This window comes from Chiloscyllium plagiosum, unplaced genomic scaffold (genome assembly GCF_037043375.1).
Source record: "Chiloscyllium plagiosum isolate Xiang-an unplaced genomic scaffold, Cpla_swu_hap1 HiC_scaffold_32, whole genome shotgun sequence".
Classification (NCBI taxonomy): domain Eukaryota; kingdom Metazoa; phylum Chordata; class Chondrichthyes; order Orectolobiformes; family Hemiscylliidae; genus Chiloscyllium; species Chiloscyllium plagiosum.
This window is the reverse complement of record NW_028270170.1, coordinates 36,915,544-36,935,688: the sequence shown is the minus strand read 5'-3', so window position 1 is coordinate 36,935,688 and position 20,145 is coordinate 36,915,544. Positions and strand designations below refer to the sequence as shown.

Genomic DNA, 20,145 nt, shown 5'->3' with positions numbered 1-20,145 from the left:
TCTACCTGCCACGTGCCCCCCCTCTACCCACACGTTCCTGCCCCCTCTCCTGGGCAGTGAGACTGGACACCAACAAGACTGCTGCGCACACACACACACACACCTCTGCCCTGTACACAACAATGTTAGAGAGATTACCTGGGGAAGGGGGCTTTAGGGTACACGTCTGTGTAGAACTCCAGGGAAAGTTTGGGAAGAGAGAAAGAGAGGGTGTCTGCACTCCCATCAGTCCAGGACTGTTCTCGGCAGCACTCTTAATCACCGTAAACAAAAGACGCCATCAGTGTTGAACATACGTCTTTGATGTAATGTTTCTGTCAGGACCTCAACATCTCCTTCGGATAATCTGATTTTCGGATAATTGGTATTCGGATAATCAAGGTTCATCTGTATTTCCTGTTGTGGGATAAAGCAAAATTAGAGGCAATCAATATAAAATAGTCACCAAGAAATCAAATGGGGAATTCAGCAGAGGCCTCTTTACCCACAGGTGTTGTGATTGTGAATCCTTGTTGTGTAAGGAGTAGCCATCTACCACTGGGGAGATGAAATGCAGACTGGGCAACCGCTCTATCCGTAAAAAGACCTCAAGTTTCCTGTTGCCTGCCACTTCAACAAACTAGCATGGTCCCACGGCAACATTTCTGTCTCAGGCCTATGCAGTGCTCCAGTGAAGCTCAACATAAGTTGAGAAAAAATTAGAAACACCATCTAATTTTTAAGTTGAGGACCCTGCAGCCGTTAGGACTGAACCTTGAGTTTAACAGCTTCAGAGCATGAACACCTACTTCCATGTTCATTAACCATTCCATCACCCCTAGATCCTGTTGTGCGTGGATTTCTCTTAGCACAGCCAACCCATTTTCAATGATACACATTTCCCCTTAGCAACCATTCAAGCATTTACCTCCCTACCACCTTACTATTAGCAATCCCTTTTTATCTCTTTGTCTCCTACTCACTCTTTCTCCCAATACCCCTTTCATCAACCTAAATACCACCATTTATTTGCCGGCTGCGTTCAGTTCTGAAGAAGGGTCACTGGATTTGAAACGTTAACTCTGTTTTTCTCTCCGTAGATGTTGCCAGACCTGCTGAGTTTCTCCAGCATTTTCTATTCTTGTTTCAGATTTCCAGCATTCATATTTCTTTGTTATACCACAAGGGGTAGTTGCGTCTAGTAGTACAGATACATTTAATGGGAATCTCGACCAGTACTTGAGGGAGGAAGAAAATGGAGGGATGTGCTGATGGAGTCAGATGTGGAATCTTGCAAAGAGGTCAGAGTATGCTAACTGCCCACATTCCCCATTGGGCCAACTGGCCTGTTTGTGAATTGTTTATTCTGTCTAAACAGAATGAGGTTTCACATACCTTCAAGGTGATGTTTTTTTTCTGTGTCATTTCAAAACTTTGAGTAGATCCTTATGAAACTTGTTTCTTTTTTACTTTAATGAAGACACCAAAATATTGGAAAAATAATGAAACATTAACAAACAAAAATGACAGCAACAAAGTATACACAAGAGCTTGAATCGATTTTTAAAAAGGTTTTGAGAAAATAGAAAATGGAAAGCTCGGTTAATTAACAGTTAATGGGATGAAGATTCTTCAAAGTGTAAGCTGCACATCTGCATTCACGTTGTGTAGCAATCTAGGTTTGCTCAATATATCATTTCAGTTGCACGACACTGTAATCTTTTGCTATAAATTCTGTGTCTTATGATCATGTTCCACAGCTACCTGATGAAGGAGCAGCGCTCTGAAAGCCAGTGCTTCCAAATAAACCTGTTGGACTATAACCTGGTGTTGTGTGATTTTTAATTTTGTCCACCCCCAGTCCAACACTGGCTCCTCCACATCATGTCTCTGAAAGGCATTCTGTCACTGCATCCAGGGCAATCAAACCACTTCAACAACTAATGATTTGATTTGAATTATTGTTGTCATATGTACCTAAGTAAAGTGAAAACTTGTGTTTTGCAAGCTTTTGAAGTGTACACACTGTTGTAGCCGCAGTAACCCATTGGATGTTACTCTTAACATTTGCTCAAGAGATTAAATGTTCCAATTTTAACCATTTCACTGTCAGAAGAAATTAAATCCTAAAACCAACTCTAAGTATTAATGTCATGTCCTTTACATAATGTCATGTCCTTTGTTCTCCTTTACATCTGTGTTCTACAGTTAGATCCTCAGAATGACCTGAAGCCGTATGATGCTAAACTGCTGATTCCACTCCCGCAAGTGTCACTCCGAATGATCCTGGATGGAGTGGATGTGCAACGTGGTTATGGATTTCTACAAATAGATGGTGAGAGGATGTCAGAATTGAAGACTGTCGGTGTGGAGGTCTGGCACGTTCAGGAGTTTGAACACAGCCAGCTCCCTAGAGAGAGTTATGGCCAGTTCCACGAGGGGGACACATACGTTATCCAGTGGAAGTACACCATCAGCAGCCTGGGTAAGGGGATGAGTGAATCCGGACAATGCCATCGCACACTATACTGACTGTTAATGTTGTGTCATAGCACCCTCTGGTGGGCATACACCATGCTGCAGTTTGGGGAAGAATAACAAGTTCTATTCATGCAGCAATTTTACTGCGATAGATGTCCTCAGACACTTTACAGGAGAGGTAACAAGTAAAATTTGGCACTCTGCCACATTTTAACTTTGTTTAAAAAAAATTAATTGGAATGGTAGCACAGCAGCTATGTTACTGGACTAACAATGCTGGAAGTGTGAGCTCAAATCCCTCCATGGCAATAGGGAAATTTAAATTCAGTTAATTAAAGAAAACTGGAAGTGAAATTAAAAAGCTAGTAATGATGACCATATAACTATCAAGATTGATTAAAACTCCAACTGGTTCACTAATATCACTTTAGGAAGGTAGTTGGCAATCCATAACCACTTGGGTATACATGTGACTCCAGATCCAGAGTAATTCTCGAAATTATCCTCAGAAATGACCAAACAATTTGTTCTTGAGAAAGGTGACTCATTCTCAAGAACAATACATTCTGGTGTGTGAATGAATAAGCATTTGGATAGTAATTTTAAGGGGTGTTTTAGAAGAGAGGAGGGATGGAGATTTCAGGAAGGATTAAAGGATAGTGGGTAGCTAAAGGTATGACCCTCAAAGATGGAATCACAAGGTGGTGAAATTAAAAGATGAGAAAAAAACTAGAATTGGAAGAGCCCAGAGATCTCAGAGAGTTGCAGATGGTTATAGAGATAGGGACAACTGTGGGGCTGCAGGAGGTTACAGAGACAGGGAGGGCAAAGTCATTGAATGGTTTGAAAGCCAAGATAGGGATTATAATATCCTGGCATGGCCACACATTTTATGTGCCCAAGGACCGGCCTTGGTTCCAGGTGGGATATGGGCAGCAGATATTTAGATGAGTTCAAATTGATAGGAGATGGAAGGACAACCAGGAAAATGTGATAAGAGGCAGGTCTAAACCGTAATGTGGACAAGTCATTGATTTGGATGGCCTTGGTGTTCGAGTGTATATCTGAAGTCTGAAGTCATCTCAGGGTCAGATATGACACTAAGGTTTCAAGCAGTCAGGTTCAGACTTAATGGATGCTCAAGAAGAGAAACTTTGTAGTCTACCCTATGTTTAATAGGAAGAACTTTCTGCTTAACCAAAATTGGATGCCAGACAACATGTGGGACAAATTAAAGGCAGCATTGGAGTTGAGGTGGGTAATCGTGAAGTGGAGCTGGGTATCTGCATGACCTTGATGAAGGGTCTTTGTGTAGATCACAGCTGAATTTACCTGGTGTAAGGTGGAAGAGGGGACTGAGAAAATACAACATTTTACTGAAGTGTGTTTTTACCATGAGAATGTGCTTCAGGCAGCTCACCTACTGGGACACCTCCAATGCAAAAGAAGCAAGTTTCATCTCTGACAGACCCTGATTTCTAATTTGATCTGATTCCCAAACGAGAAACTCAGAAGTCACACAACACCAGGTAATATAGTCCAACAGGTTTATTTGAAATCACAAGATTTCAAATAAACACCTAGTGTTGTGTGACTTCTGACTTTGTCCACTCCAGTCCAACACTGGCACCTTCACATCATCCCAAAAGAGACCAGTTGAAATGGAAACACATGTCTCTTCCTGCAGTAGGCACTGTCTCCTCATAGAAATTTCCCCCTCAGTTAATGCTGGGCCTGGGAATATTTCACATGGAGAACAAACAGGCTGTGGTCCCTTTAAGGAGAAGACATGTGCAGTCAGGCAGCAATATTAAAGGGACTGTGCCATCTGAGAAACACCATGAAGGGGAATTAAAGGGACCACAGATACTAACTTCCCACATTACAAGTTCAAAAATATTTCATTGACTGTAAAGCACTTCATAGAATCCCTACAGTGTGGAAACAGGCCATTTGGCCCAACAAGCCCACACTGACCCTCCAAAGAGTATCCCACCCAGACCCATTCCCCTATTCCTCTATGTTTCCCCTGACTAATGCATCTAACCTACACATCAATGAACACTATGGGCAATTTAGCATGGCCAATTCACCTAACCTGCAAATCACTGGACTTTGGGGGGGAAACCGGAGCACCCAGAAGAAACCCACGCAGCCACGGGGAGAATGTGCAAACTGCACACAGACAGCAGCTTAAGGCGGGAATCAAACCTGAGTCACTGGCACTGTGAGGCAGCAGTGCTAACCATTGAACCACCATGCCACTTTGGGACGATCAGTGGTCGCTATACGAATGCAGGTCTTTATTTAGTACTGGTGCAGTTCAGGTAAAAACAATGACTGCAGATGCTAGAAACCAGATTCTGGATTAGTGGTGCTGGAAGAGCACAGCAGTTCAGGCAGCATCCAAGGAGCTTCGAAATCGACGTTTCGGGCAAAAGCCCTTCATCAGGAATAAAGGCGGCTTATCTCTCTATGCTTCAGGCTTACTGCCTTTATTCCTGATGAAGGGCTTTTGCCCGAAACGTCGATTTCGAAGCTCCTTGGATGCTGCCTGAACTGCTGTGCTCTTCCAGCACCACTAATCCAGAAACTGGTGCAGTTCAGGTAACTCAGTGCACACCTGCACTCAGAATGGTAGCACTCACTTCCACACCAGACAGCAGCATTGTCAACACACTGCCTGCAGAGCTCTCATATTCTGGAGGGTGTGAGTTTAAATTCAGTGCAGTATGGATAGATTCTGATGTACCAGCCTCAGGCGGCTGTCTGTGTGGAGTTTGCACGTTCTCCCTGGAATCTGGAAGTACCTGAAATCAAGACCTGATTGACAGACAAAGACTGACCTCCAGTTAATGAGAGAAACTAAGTTGTGACTGATCTCCCTGTGTTTCTCCACAGTGGGAAAGCGACAGAAACCGGATCAGCTGAGCAGCTGTGGTCCTGGCAAGGAGCGATCTGCGTACTTTTTCTGGCAAGGTCGGCTGTCGAGCATTAGCGGCAAAGGTGCATCAGCACTGATGACTGTGGAACTGGGCAAAGACAGAGAAGCTCAGGTAACAATCACAGGCAGTGAGCTGCAGGAGGGTGGGGGCTACCGAGGGAAGAGCCAGGAATTACAGTCAGTGTGTGTGGTCTGATTGTCACGTAGTCACTGCACCATCCAAAACCACACTGAGCGATTATAGGCCTGGCCTTCCATTCCCTCAAACCTATCCTGCAATCCTATTAGTACTTTGACACCTTTGCTGGGATATCCCTCAATTCTGTTACCTGACAAAAATTCATTAATCCTAAAGTTGAAATTTTCAGTTTACCCAATGTCCACAGGCGTTGGTGATATAAGATCATCATTAAAAAGCAGCAAGAATAGGCCATAAGCCTCTTGCACTGCCATGTAATAAGATAACCCGATAATGGCCTTGGCTTCAGTCTCCTATCTGCACCTACCTGTTCCTGATGAAGGGCTTTATGCCCAAAACATTGATTTCCCTGCTCCTCGGATGCTATCTGACCTGCTGCGCTTTTCTAGCACCTCTCTAATCTTGACTCTAATCTCCAGTATCTGCAGTACCCACCTCCACCTGCCTGTACCCATAACCCTGGCTTGATTGCCATGTTGATCAAAATGTGCCCAACTCAACCCTCAATATATTCAAACATCACCACTCTCTGTGGGAAGAAGTTCCTCCTCATTTCTGCCTTCATTAGGAGATCCCTTACTTTGAACCTGTCGCCCCCTTCAAGATTCCATCAAGAATACAAATGTCCTCTGAACATCTACCCTTGCCAAGGCCACTCACAATCTTGTCTTTCATCAAGAGCACCTTTCATTCTTCTACACTCCAATGAACAGAACAACATCTCTTCTTCCTCAAGAGGCGAAGGAAATTCAGCATGTCCTTAGGGACCCTCACCAACGTTTATAGACGCATCATAGAAAGCATTCAATATGGATGCGTCATGGTTTGGCACCTACTCTGCCTAGGGTCATAAGAAACTACAGAGAGTCATCACGCAAGCTAACCTTCCATCCATTGACTCCATCTATACTTCTTGATGAGGAAAAGGCAGTCAACATCATCAAAGACCCCTCCCACTCCAATTGTAATCTCTTCCATCAGGCGGAAGACAAAATTTAAACACACATACCAACAGATTCAAACTTCTTCCCTACTGCAATTAGACTTCTGAAATACAATTCTCAAATCTAATGTTGATCTTGCTTTTTATGTAGAATCCCAACAGTATGGAAACAGGCCATTGGGCCCAACAAGTCCACACCAACCCTCTGAAGAGTAACCCAACCAGACCCATTTCCCTACCCCAATTACTATACATTTCCCCTGACTAATGCACCAAGTGCATTAGTCTAAAGTATCAGAGACACATTCCTGAACACTGTGGGCAATTTAGCAAAGCCAATTCACCTAACCTGCACTGTGGGAGGAAACCAGAGCACCCAGAGGAAACCCACATAGACACGGGGAGAATGTACAAGCTCCACATAGACAGTCGCCTGAGGCTAGAATCGAACCCAGGTTCCTGGCACTGTGAGGCAGCAGTGCTAACCACTGAGCCACTGTGCTGCCCCTTTGCACCTTCTTTGCAGCCATAACTTTGTATTCCTCGCTCTGTTCAATCACCCTGTGATCTTTTAATGGTGTGATCTGCCTGTACAGGATACAAAACAAAACATTTCATTGTACCCAGGGACACGTGACAATAATAAATCAAATCAAATCAAGCATGAGGCCAACTTGCTACATCTTTCCTGATAAGTCAAACCCTTAATCACAGAAATCACCTTTATGAACCTTTTCTGCATTATTTCCAATACAGTGTATCCCTCTTTAAGTGAGGAGATGAAAACTATACACGTTTCTCCAGGTGTGGTCTCACCAATGCCCTGCAGAGCTGTCACTAGTCTGCTCTAAGTTTATAAAGGAGAAAGTGAGGTTTGCAGATGCTGGAGATCAGAGCTGGAAATGTGTTGCTGGAAAAGCGCAGCAGGTCAGGCAGCATCCAGGGAACAGGAGAATCGACGTTTCGGGCATAAGCCCTTCTTCAGGAATGGGGAAAGTTTGTCCAGCAGGCTAAGATAAAAGGTAGGGAGGAGGGAGGAGGGACTTGGGGGAGGGGCGTCGGAAATGTGATAGGTGGAAAGAGGTCAAGGTGAGGGTGATAGGTCAGACTGGGGTGGGGGCGGAGAGGTCGGGAAGAAGATCTCAGGTTAGGAAGGCGGTGCTGAATTTGATGGATTTGACTGAGACAGGGTGAGGGGAGGGGAAATGAGGAAACTGGTGAAATCCGAGTTCATCGCATCATCCGCCGTCATTTCCGCTACCTCCAAACGGACCCCACCACCAAGGATATATTTCCCTCCCCTCCCCTATCAGCATTCCGTAAAGACCACTCCCTCCGTGACTCCCTCGTCAGATCCACACCCCCCCACCAACCCAACCTCCACTCCCGGCACCTTCCCCTGCAACCGCAGGAGGTGCAAGACTTGCGCCCACACCTCCCCCCTCACCTCCCTCCAAGGCCCCAAAGGAAACTTCCATATCCGCCACAGATTCACCTGCACCTCCACACATATCATCTATTGCACCCTCTGCACCCGATGTGGCCTCCTCTATATTGGGGAGACACCTCTGGGACACCCGGACCAACCAACCCAACCACCCTGTAGCTCAACATTTCAATTCCCCCTCCCACTCCACCAAGGATATGCAGGTCTTTGGACTCCTCCATCGTCAGACCACAACAAAACGACGGTTGGAGGAAGAACGCCTCATCTTCTGGCTAGGAACCCTCCAACCACAAGGGATGAACTCGGATTTCACCAGTTTCCTCATTTCCCCTCCCCCCACCCTGTCTCAGTTAAATCCATCAAATTCAGCACCGCCCAACAGGGCGATGGAGGAGTCCAAGGACCTGCATGTCCTTGGTGGAGTGGGAGGGGAGTTGAAGTGTTGAGCCACGGGGTGGTTGGGTTGGTTGGTCCGGGTGTCCCAACGATGGATGATAAGATGTATATGGAGGTTGGTGGGGTGGTAGGTGAGGACCAGTGGGGTTCTGTCCTTGTGGCGATTGGAGGGGCGGGGCTCAAGGGGTTTTGCATTTCTTGTGTATCATCCGTCGTCATTTCCGCCACCTCCAAACGGACCCTACCACCAGGGATATATTTCCCTCCCCTTCCATATCAGTGTTCCGAAAAGACCACTCCCTCCGCGACTCCCTCGTCAGGTCCACACCCCCCACCAACCCAATCTCCACTCCCGGCACCTTCCCCTGCAACCGCAAGGAATGCAAAACTTGCGCCCACACCTCCCCCCTTACTTCCTTCCAAGGCCTCAAGGGATCCTTCCATATCCGCCACAAATTCATCTGCACCTCCAAACACATCATTTACTGCATCCGCTGCAACCGATGTGGCCTCCTCTATATTGGGGAGACAGGTCGCCTACTTGCAGAACGTTTCAGAGAACACCTCTGGGATACCCGGACCAACCAACCCAACCACTCTGTGGCTCAATACTTCAACTCCCCCTCCCACTCCACTAAGGACATGCAGGTCCTTGGACTCCTCCATCGCCAGATCATAGCAACACGACGGCTGGAGGAAGAGTGCCTCATCTTCCGCCTAGGAACCCTCCAACCACAAGGGAGGAACTCAGATTTCTCCAGTTTCCTCATTTCCCCTCCCCCCACCCTGTCTCAAACCCAACCCTCGAACTCAGCACCACCTTCCTAACCTGCAATCTTCTTCCTGACCTCTCCGCCCCCACCCCCACTCCGGCCTATCACCCTCACCTTGACCTCCTTCCACCTATCGCATTTCCAATGCCCCTCCCCCAAGTCCCTCCTCCCTACCTTTTATCTTAGCCTGCTGGACACACTTTCCTCATTCCTGAAGAAGGGCTCATGCCCGAAACGTTGATTCTCCTGCTCCTTGGATGCTGCGCTTTTCCAGTAACACATTTTCAGCTCTGATCTCCAGCATCTGCAGCCCTCACTTTCTCCTAATGAACAGAAGATAAAGAGTACATTTTCAGGACAAAAACTGTACCTAGTGGAGTGTGAAAGAGTTCATAGCTGAATCCACAATTCTACATGATCCTTATTAAACTTACAAAGGCTTGTTTTATAGTCTGTTCCGTAACGTGAGAGATTTGTCAGTAAGGGCATTACTGCTGGCTCAGTGGTTGTAGTCTTATCTCCCTATCAGATTAGGTTCAGTTCCAACTCTGAGGAATGGAGTACTTCATTTTAGCTGACAATCCAATGCAGTAAGAAGTAAGTGTCAAAACTGCAATCAAACAGCTGCCTTTCAGATAAAGTTTTAAATCAAGGCCTCGATCCCTTGGGACCAGCATGGGTTTTTTGGATTAATATCCATCTCTCAATCAGCATTGCTTTAGAAACATGTCATCCTGTCCTGATTGCTAATGGGAATGTTTGTCGGATTTTGCAGTGGGTAAAATGGGTGCTGTATATTTCATATTCAATTGTAACTACACGTCCGAGGTCTTTATTCTGCATTTTGGAATGTCTATTGGGCTTGAAAGTAGCTACAAACTGTAAATAAATGTTCTAATGAAGGGTCACAGGACCTGAAACGTTAACATTTACCAGACTTGCTGAGTTTTTTCCAGCAATTTCTGAGTTTGATTCTGATTTCCAGCACCTGCAGTTCTTCAGTTTTTTGAAAATAATGGTCCCTGTTTTTGAAGACTGGGGGTCAAAGCTCTCCTAGTTAGGAAGAAAAGGTGTTATGTGGTCATTTTAAACCTACACAACATTGGATTTCCTGATGTTTAAGGATTGGTTAATGATGACTGGAACACAGTCAACATGGACAGCACTGCTATAATTCATCTGCATGGTCAAGGCTATAAACCTATCTCCTGCCAGCAATGGTTAGTCCTCATTGATTTCCCAGGGCTCCTCCTAACCACAGGCAGGCAATGCATCAGATGCCACCTGCCCCAGTAATTAGCTCAGTGCAGGCATTAGAACTGAGACAAAGTGAGCAATTTCTATTTTAATACGGCCCCTGTTGTCTGGCTAATTGCACGTGGCTGATTGGCATGTTCACAATATGCCCTTATTTACAAGGATCAATACAACATGATTCATTATCTCTTCAAAATGTGCTAATTCAACAGCTCCTGGTGCCACAACCAAAGACTCCAGTCATGGAGAAGTAGAGCATTATGACTAAATTAGACCTTGCTAGGCTCTGTATTCATACCTTACCCAATGTACTGGATGTGAGAACTATAATGTATGACTTAGCATAAAGAGCTTTACGATAATAAAAAAGAAACAATTACTTTCAGTTTTCTTGGTTGATTATCTGTTGAACCAAATCTACCTACTGACCTCGGGTTTACTGAAACAATTTCACCGATTGTTGACCAAGATTTAAATGGGTGTGTGCTGTTTCCCAGGTGCTGGTGTCACAGGGAAAAGAGCCCCCCTGCTTTCTCCAGTTGTTCCAAGGAGGAATGATTATCCACAGTGGAAGGAGAGATAACATCAGAAACCCACAAGGTTTGGACTGTGAACTTTTTCTTTGAAGCAATGGATTACGGAAAAATTTGTGCAAATTCAATGATGGATGTTTCAGGGAGAAATTCCTACTCCCCCTAGATCCAGTGGTGCCTCTAGCCTGCTCTCAGTGAGCTAGGGTCATGCTGACTGTGTGTAATCTCATGGCTAGTTGGTTCACTATGACTGTTGTTAAATTATTGTACAAATTCAACCTTACTCAGTCTGTCAGTGACACTCACATATTAACAAATTCACTCTGTTGTTGCTGCTTATAGCTACCCCAGCCACAAGAGCTGCTGCCATGCCAATTTGTTTAACATCAAAGTTACACATACCCACTAGAGCATCTACATTCGCTCTGTGACACCCATCGCCCACCCCTTGGTCAAGCCGTCTATCTGCTGTCTCCCCTTTGCACTCCTGAACAGATCTTTGTAGCTTTTCATTCTGATCAAATGGCTGAAATACTGACATTTTCTGGATATCTCTTCTTAGAGTTTTTTTGTGCTTACAATTTCAAATTTGTTTTACAGATTTATATGCTTGATTCACTTTGTAATGTGTTATTCTAATTTTGCCATCCAGTGACCCTTTCTCAAGAACTTGCCTAGTGTTAATTCCCATAAAACCTCCCCTGGGAGAAGGTTTCCTGGGTGATTCTGATTCCAACCTCAGATGACTGTCTGTGTGGAGTTTGCACATTCTCCCCGTGTGTGCGTGGGTTTCCTCCAGGTGCTCCAATTTCCCCCCACAATCCAAAGGTATGCAGGTCAGGTGAATTGGCCATACTAAATTGCCTGTAGTGTTCAGGGATATGTAGGTTAGGTGCACTAGTCATGGGGAAATGTATAGTAAAAGAATAGGGGAATGGGTGTGGGTGGATTACTCTTCGGAGGGTCAGTATGGATTTGTTGGGCCCAGTGGCCATTTTCCACACCGTAAGAATTCAATGATTCTATGAAAGGGCTACTGCTGATAAAAGTGGCTTGTTTCACTGCGAAAGATCAGTATCTTGGTTGAAGGGTTGACATTCCTGCTGTATACGTGCCTACAATTTCAGTATTTGATATATATCATTTACTGTACTTTATTGAAAGAGAACATTAAATGAGGCTGACAGTTTTGACTTGAAGCCCTGGTCTATGCCCTCAACATGTAATCTCAGCATTTCTCTGCATGCATCATCAGGGAAATTAATGTGGACTCCATCAACCTGTTTAAGTGGATACCAAAATTGCTTAAAGCAAGAATGAGGAGCTTTCAAACGTATATCTCTCAGACAGTATGACCAAAACAGATCACGTGCACATTTATACCTCAATGTATTTTATAGAACCTTGCACTGCGCACATTGGATCGTAGAATCCCTACAGTGTGGAAGCAGGCTATTTGACTCATCGACATCACACCAACTCTCCAAAGACCATCCCACCCAGACACCCCCACCAACCAGGAACACATACACGCACACACGCATGCATGCACGCGCGCGCGCGCGCGCACACACACACACACACACACAAATATTTCTGACAGGAATGGGAAGAGTTATAGAGTCATACGGCACACAAACAGACCCTTCGGTCTGACCATAATCACAAACTGTAACCCTGTATTTGCCTTGGTTAATCCCCCTAACGTGCACAGTTTTGGACAGTGGGAGGAAACCAGAGCACCCAGAGGAAACCTATGCAGACACAGGGTGAATGTGCAAACTTCATGCTGAGTTGGCACACATTACTCACTTATGTCATGATACTTCACAAAAGAATTCATCGACGGTGAAACTTTATGGAATGCTAAAGACAAAGTGATGAAAACCTGCATTTATATCGAGGCTTTTTTTTGGTTCCAAAGTGCTTTCTATCCATAGAAATAACTTTGAAGTGTTGTAATTATTGTAACATAGCAACCAATTTGTACACAGCTAGCTACCACTAACATCAGTGAAATAATAAAGCAGATATTGTGTTCGAGTGACATTAATTGAGGGGTGAATGCTGACTGGAGAAAATATCCCTTTTTCTTCTTTGAATTGTGCTGTAAGGTCTTTTAAAAGTTGCGACATAGAATCATAGAGTCATAGAGATGTACAACATGGAAACAGACCCTTCGGTCCAACCCGTCCATGCCGACCAGATATCCCAACCCAATCTAGTCCCACCTGCCAGCACTCGGCCCATATCCCTCCAAACCCTTCCTATTCATATACCCATCCAGATGCCTCTTAAATGTTGCAATTGTGACATGTGTGATTCTTCTACCATTTGCTGATGGAAACAATTTTTCTTCCTCTAAGACCTGTCTTTTTCGCTTCAGTCAGACCTCCCTTCCTTGGAGCAAACGAGTTTGAGGGGAATCACCTTGGTAAATCACTCCAAGATGCCCTCACTCTGGTCAAATCAGAACTTTGCAGTGGTTCAGTATACTCTTACACTCAGTGCCCTCTAATGAGGAAAGCTGACAGTTCCATGGCCTGCTCCCTCATCTGTACTGTCTCCTTCAATAATCTATCCATGTAAACCCCAGATCCTTCTCTCATTGTATGTTCTTTAATATTGTGTCATTGCCTCTCCCCATCCATCCTGCCTAAATTCAAAGTTATTCTTATCTGTCTTCAGCAGGGCTTTGGAGGCTGTTTATCGTGCAGGGAGAGGTCGCAGTGGAGAGCAGCCTCCTGGAGGTGGCGAGAGAGTGCAGAAGTCTGCGTTCAAGGGGCTCACTAGTCCTGGTGAACACTCAGCAAGCTCTCATCTATCTCTGGCACGGTTGCAAAGTTCAAGCCAGTGTAAAGGAGGTTGGCAGGACTGCAGCTAATCACATTAAAGAACGGTAAGGAAGGAATTGCAGTCAGAAGGACTCCTGGTAAATTAAAGAGATGGTTCCCGGGAAATATTAGAACAAAAAGTACTGGTTGTGTTGTCTATGCATTTCAGTAGCCCCTTCCTCCTCCAAAGCAATCAACCTGTAACTCCAGTATTAAATTATGGATTTTTTTTAAACCATGATCTGCAACAATGAATGAATGTCAAGTCACGGTCAGAAGTCACACAACACCAGGTTATAGTCCAAAAGGTGAAGTCACCTGATGAAGGAAGCAGTTCTCTGAAAGCTTATGATTTCAAATAAACCTGTTGAACTATATCCTGGTGTCGTGTGACTTCTGACCTTTTGTCCATCCCAGTCCAACACCTACATTCCACACCATGACCAGTCATGAGCAAGGACCCCAAGAAACAATCAGGGGCTAATATAGTGATGGGGAGTTTCTCATTGCAGCTTTCAATCCAGTTTGCATTTCAGTCTCAAAACTACTGCAGAAGCTGGAAATCAGAAACGAAAGTGGAAATTGCTAGGAATACTCAACAGGACAGTCAGTATCTGTGTGGAGAGATATCGCATTAAAGTTTCAGGTTGATGACGTTTTCTCAGAAATGAACCAATCAGTTTGGAATTTAATGCCCATCCCCAAAGGAGTGCAGATTTTGGGGGTGGGAGGGGCCAGCTGGGGACCCTCCTGTTACTCCTATGTCTGGCTGTTAAAGTCCTTGTGAGGTCATTGCTGTTCCTCCAATTCTGAAGAAGAATCAGATTGAACATAAAACATTAGCTCTGTTTCTCTCCACAGTTGCTGCCAGGCTTTTCAATGTTTGTTTCAGATTTGCAGCACCGCAGTATTTTTCTTTTATTTATGTAAGCACTGATGTTGTGTATGTAATTAGAAAGCTCGAAGAACAAACAAACGCCAAGAACAGATACATGGAGCCTCTACCCCCCCCCATGGTTTATTGACCTGAACAATAGCTTTGACACAGTAAGTCATGATTTGGAAGGTAATGAAGAAATTCATCACAATGGTTTGATAGCTTCGGAATTCTGTGCTTGTGTGAAACAGATAGAATTAAACGGATTTGGATGCTGGGACAAACCCTCTGCAGCATATTTTTCTCTGCCATGATCTTCAGTACCTTCCAAGGTTACGATCTACTTATCAAAATTGTATGGACCAGAGGGTACTTAGTCTGAGATGTCTCTGGACAAACAAGGTCTCTAAGTAAACATCAGGATTTCCAGTTTGCAAATGACTTGTGCTGGAGAACAAGTCAATTCTAAACTGTGTATCCAGCTGCAGGTCATGGAGTTGTTATAGAGTTAGAGTCATAGAGATGTGCAGCATTTGAAACAGACCCTTTGGTCTAACTCATCCATGCTGACCAGATATCCTAAATAAATCTAGTCCCATTTGCCAGCATTTGGTGCATATGTCTCTAAACCCTTCCCATTCGTATACCATGCAGATGCCTTTTAAATGCTGTAATTGTACCAACCTCCACCACTTCCTCTGGTAGCTCATTCCATACACGCACGACCCTCCGCATGAAACATTTGCCGCTTAGGTCCCTTTTAAATTTCCCATCTCACCCTAAACCTATACCCTCTAGTCTTTGGACTTCCCCACCCCAAGGAAAAGACCTTGCCTACTTACCCTATCCAAGTCCCTCATGATTTTATCAACTTCCAGAAGTTCACCCCTCAGCCTCTGACACTCCAGGGAAAACAACCCCCAGGCTATTCAGCCTCTCCCTGTACCTCAAACTGTGCAGCCCTGGCAACATCCTTGTCAATCTTTTCTGAACCCTTTCAAGTTTCACAACATACTTACTCCAGCAGGGAGACCAGACTTGCACACAGTATTCCAAAAGTGGCCGAACCAACGTCCTGTACAACTGATACATGATCTCCCAATTCCTAGATTCACTGTTCTGACTAATAAAGGCAAGCTTACCAAACACCTTCTTCACTATCCTATCTACCTGTGACTCCATGTTCAAGGAACTATGAACCTGTACCAGGTTTCTTTGTTAGGCAACACTACCCAGGACCTTACCATTAACTGTATAAGTCCTGTCTTGATTGGCCTTTCCAAAATGCAGCACCTCACATTTATCTAAATTAAACTCCATCTGCCACTCCTCAGCCCAATGGCCCATCTGATCAAGATCCCATTGTAGTCTGAGATAACCTTCTTCACTGTCCATTACATCTCCAATTTTGGTGTCATCTACAAGCTTACTAACCATCCCTCCTATTTTCACATCTAAATCAATTGTTCTCCAATACGTGGAATAACTTAAACCTTAAGGTCATCACAAAGGAAAGTGAAGTCATGTACCAGTGTGCTTCAGGAAAGGCTCATCTCAAACTCGATCAGAACCTAACAGTAGTGAATATGCTCACTAACCTTGGCATCACATTCCCTTGGGCTATCTGTAGGGACATACCAATCTCGTGATAATTGCAATTTCATTTCTCTCTATTACTGGGAGACTGCAATTACCAAAGCAAGTGCAGCCTTCAAACACATTGCACATCAGTCAAAGAATGAGGGCAGCACCCACCAAGCTGAACACTTATGAAGCACTCATTCTGTGAGTTCTACTGTGTGTATATGAAATTTGAACTGAATAATGTCACTCTAAGAAGCTCAAGCAATTTCACTCGAGTTGCATTTGGAACGTTCTGAAGATCAGAAGGCAGGGCAAACGCCTGAGGTGTTCTCTGAGCTGCTATGCCAAGCACTTGCACCAGACTGAGACAGGTACAACTTTCAGCTGGTTATGTCGCCAAAAACGCCTCACACCCACTGACCAAAGCAGGTTTTGAATGGAGAGTATGGCAATGGGATGTGCCCTGATGGCCGTCAAAGGAAATACAAGAAGTACACTCTGAAGGTTCACTTAGGTGTTTTTATAGCGACGTTGAATCCTGGAAGAATCTCATGCAATAAAGTAAAAATGGTGCAGGCTCATCCGAAAGAGAGTGCCTATCAGATGCAGAGGAGAACCCTATGGAGCGGATATCCTGAAGCAAATTGACTGTCATACCTGTCCTGTTTTCAGCAGAACCTTCTGCATTCAGGTCAGCCTTCGAAGTCACCTAAGTTGCCACCAGGTCTCAGTGGAAAAGCACCGGGACTGAACATAGTCATCTTCACCTAGAAAGTTAAACAAGACATTGCACCAAATGACTGGCCCACTCACATCTGGTACAGGGGGAAATTTATTAAAGGGGATTGCAAAAGAACAGAGAACATGATTAGAAAACCTAGGTTAGAAACTTTGACCTAATGAGATTCTGCCTCTTGGACAGTTACATTATGAAAACAGCTTAAAATGAGCTTCCCTCCCTTCATAGAATACTCACCTCTGAGTCAGATTCAGATCATAAATTCACTCCAGCATTAAATGCACAATTGGAGTTCACATTTCAGAGAGAGGGTCAGAGGTCATGTCTTCTGAAAATATGTTCAGCTGAGGTCATATTTGCTTGTCTGAGTGTTTCCAATGGATAGTGAGATTCCGATTGTATTAACCAGAAGAGCAGGGTGTTCTCCTTGTATCGGGGTTAATATTTATTCCTCACTAAAGTAGTTTTGCCACTTGCTGGATCTTGTGAACATGGCTTGATCTTCTGAGCAACCAACAGTAATTGAGCTTCAAAGTAATTCGTGAGGTTTTGGGACATTCCTGAGAAGTGTGATAGGTTCAGTAAAAATACATGGTCTTTATTTCCTTAGGCCTCCTCAGGAGCTGGGCCTGTGGAGTAGGATGGATATAACAGTGCGAGAGATAGAAGAAGGCTCAGAACCTCCAGAGTTTTGGCATGCACTAGGGCAACAGGATCGAAAAGTGTATGACTGCATGTTGCAAGGTAATGGAACTTGGACTCTGGGTTTGGAAAGGGGTGGATATAAAGTCCAGATTGAAGGGCTGTGAAAGAAGTGGGGACAGAGAGTGTTGGGTCTAAACACTTCCAAGGTCTCTGGGACATCAAATGCTGCTTGCTCATCACCAATAGCCTCATTAGGGCTACTTAGAAATGCAAGCATCTCCCTTCCTCCTTCTTTTATGATGGCTCAGTGATTAGCACTGCTGCCTCACAGCACCAGGGACCTGGGTTTGATTCCATGCTTCGGGCCACTATGTGGAGTTTGCATGTTCTCCCTATGTCTGCGTGGGTTTCCTCCCATTGTCTAAAAATATGCAGGTTAGGTGGATTGGCCATGGGAAATACAGGGTTACAAGGAAAGGGTGGAAATGTGTCTGGGTGGGATGCTCTTCAGAGGGTTGGTGCGAACTTGATGGTCCGAATGGCCTACTTCCATACTGTTACAATTCTGTGATTTTATTGTTATCATTTATGTTCTACAGATCCTGGGAAATACAACTTCACGGTGCGTCTCTTCAGACTGTCTGCTTCCTCAGGGGAGTTTACCGTAGCAGAGCAGTTCAGTCCAACACGTATCTCCAGTGGTGTCATGGCGATGCCCTTCCTACAGGAGGCTCTGTACTCTGTAGCTCAGCCAGGTGAACACTCCTTCCTGCATGCAGCACTTAAACACATATGGGCCAGTCACAAAATCTGAGCACAGGCATGTGGATGGGCTGAAGGTCCACAACTCAAAGGGAATTCTGGGCTGTCCTTCTCACATGCCATCTAGGCTACATGTCTCTGCTTTTCATGCTGCATGTTTCCAGGTTAGAGCCCAACTCAAGAAATTGAACCTAACAGCACATTGAAAAAGACAATGGCAACATTTATATATCACTTTTCTAACCTCAGGGCAACCCACTATACTTTGAAAGTGAATGGAATCCTTCTTGAAGTTTAACCACTGTTCAAATGTAGGGAATGGATCAGCACAGGAAGATTTTGCAAAGAGCTGAACTATGAGCAGCATGATGGCTCAGTGGTTAGCATTGTTGCCTTATACTGCCAGGGATCTGGGTTCGATTCTAGCCTCCGGTGGATTATCTGTGTGAAGTTTGCATGTTCTCACTGTGTTTGTGTGGGTTTCCTCCCACAGTCCAGAGATGTGCAGGTTAGGTGGATTGGCCATGCTATATTGTCCAAGGATGTGCAGGTTGGGTGGACTAGCCATGGAAAATGCAGAGTTATGGCGATAAGGTAGTGGAGTGGGTCTGGATGGGATATTCTTTGGAAATGATGGACCTGTTTCATCATCTGGGGGATTCTGTAATCTTACAGCACTGAGGTGGTCTTCCATTAACAGAGGTACTTGTTCTTCACTGGAGATCCCATTTGCTACTTGGTGTCCCAGCCAACAATTCTTCCATTATCATTTAAAAAATAGTACTCCTGACAGATTACTTGCCCACCTGGCTTTTTGCTATTAGATGTGCATTGAATGACACATTGTTCAAATATGTAACAATATAAAAATTATAAAGAAGTAAATAAGAGGTTGAAAACAAAAACAGAAATTGCTGGAAAAGCTCAGCAGGTCTGGCAGCACCTGTGGAGAGAAGTCAGAGTTAACATTCGGGGGACCAGTGACCCTTCTTCAGAACTGATGGTAGCTGTTATGCAGAAGATAGGGTGAGGGAGGGGGGTCAGAGCCCAAAGAACAGTTGGACAGACAAAGGAGGGGATATCGGTCAGCCTGGGAGACTTAATGGCTATTAATGGAGACTGTTAATGGCTAACAATGGCAGACCATGTGATAACAAGGCCTGATGTATTGAGGTTAAGGTAAGGTCATGGGAGAAAGTGCCTCAAGCCCTAACATTTTTGAACTCGATATTGAATCTCGAAGGCAGTAGAGTTCCCAAGGGGAAAAGTGAGATGCTGTTCTTCCAGCTTGTGCTGAGCTTCACTGGGGCACTGCAGCAAGCCTGAGATAGAAATATTGGCCAGGTTAGTGTGTTGAAATGGTAGGCAACGGGAAGCTCAGGGCCATTTTTTGCAGACAGAATTAGGTTTTCTGAGAAGCAGTCACCCTGTCTACATTTTGTTTCCCCAGTGTAGAGGAAATCACATTGTCAGCAGTGAATGCAGTCGACTAGATTGAATTAAGTACAGGCAAAGCGCTGCTTCAACTACAAGGTGTGTTTGACCCTTTGGATACTGAGGAGAGAGGAAGTAAGTGGGCAGGTGTTACACCTTCTGCAGTTGCAGGGGAAGGTGCCATGGGCTGTCGGGAGGGGGTGGACATGTTGGGAGCGAAGGAGGAGTGAACCAGGGTGTCCAGCACCACTCTAATCTTGACTCTGATCTCCAGCATCTGCAGTCCTCACTTTCTCCTAGAAACTATGGGTGTGCCTG

At 44.8% G+C, this 20,145-nt stretch overlaps 1 protein-coding gene across 13 annotated transcripts in view; it reads left to right on the top strand.

Moving 5' to 3' along the window:
- LOC122540004 (supervillin-like) overlaps window positions 1–20,145 on the top strand; it is a 242,768-nt gene that overhangs the window by 208,694 nt on the left and 13,929 nt on the right. For 12 of the 13 annotated variants that reach the window (XM_043675276.2, XM_043675281.2, XM_087977922.1 and 9 more), the window contains 6 exons: window positions 2,188–2,464; window positions 5,362–5,516; window positions 10,917–11,019; window positions 13,641–13,851; window positions 17,597–17,730; window positions 18,231–18,386. In XM_043675276.2, the coding sequence (XP_043531211.2) occupies window positions 2,188–2,464; window positions 5,362–5,516; window positions 10,917–11,019; window positions 13,641–13,851; window positions 17,597–17,730; window positions 18,231–18,386 (1,036 nt within the window). The remainder of the gene's footprint in view (window positions 1–2,187; window positions 2,465–5,361; window positions 5,517–10,916; window positions 11,020–13,640; window positions 13,852–17,596; window positions 17,731–18,230; window positions 18,387–20,145) is intronic. The other variant, XM_043675280.2, reaches the window with a different exon arrangement.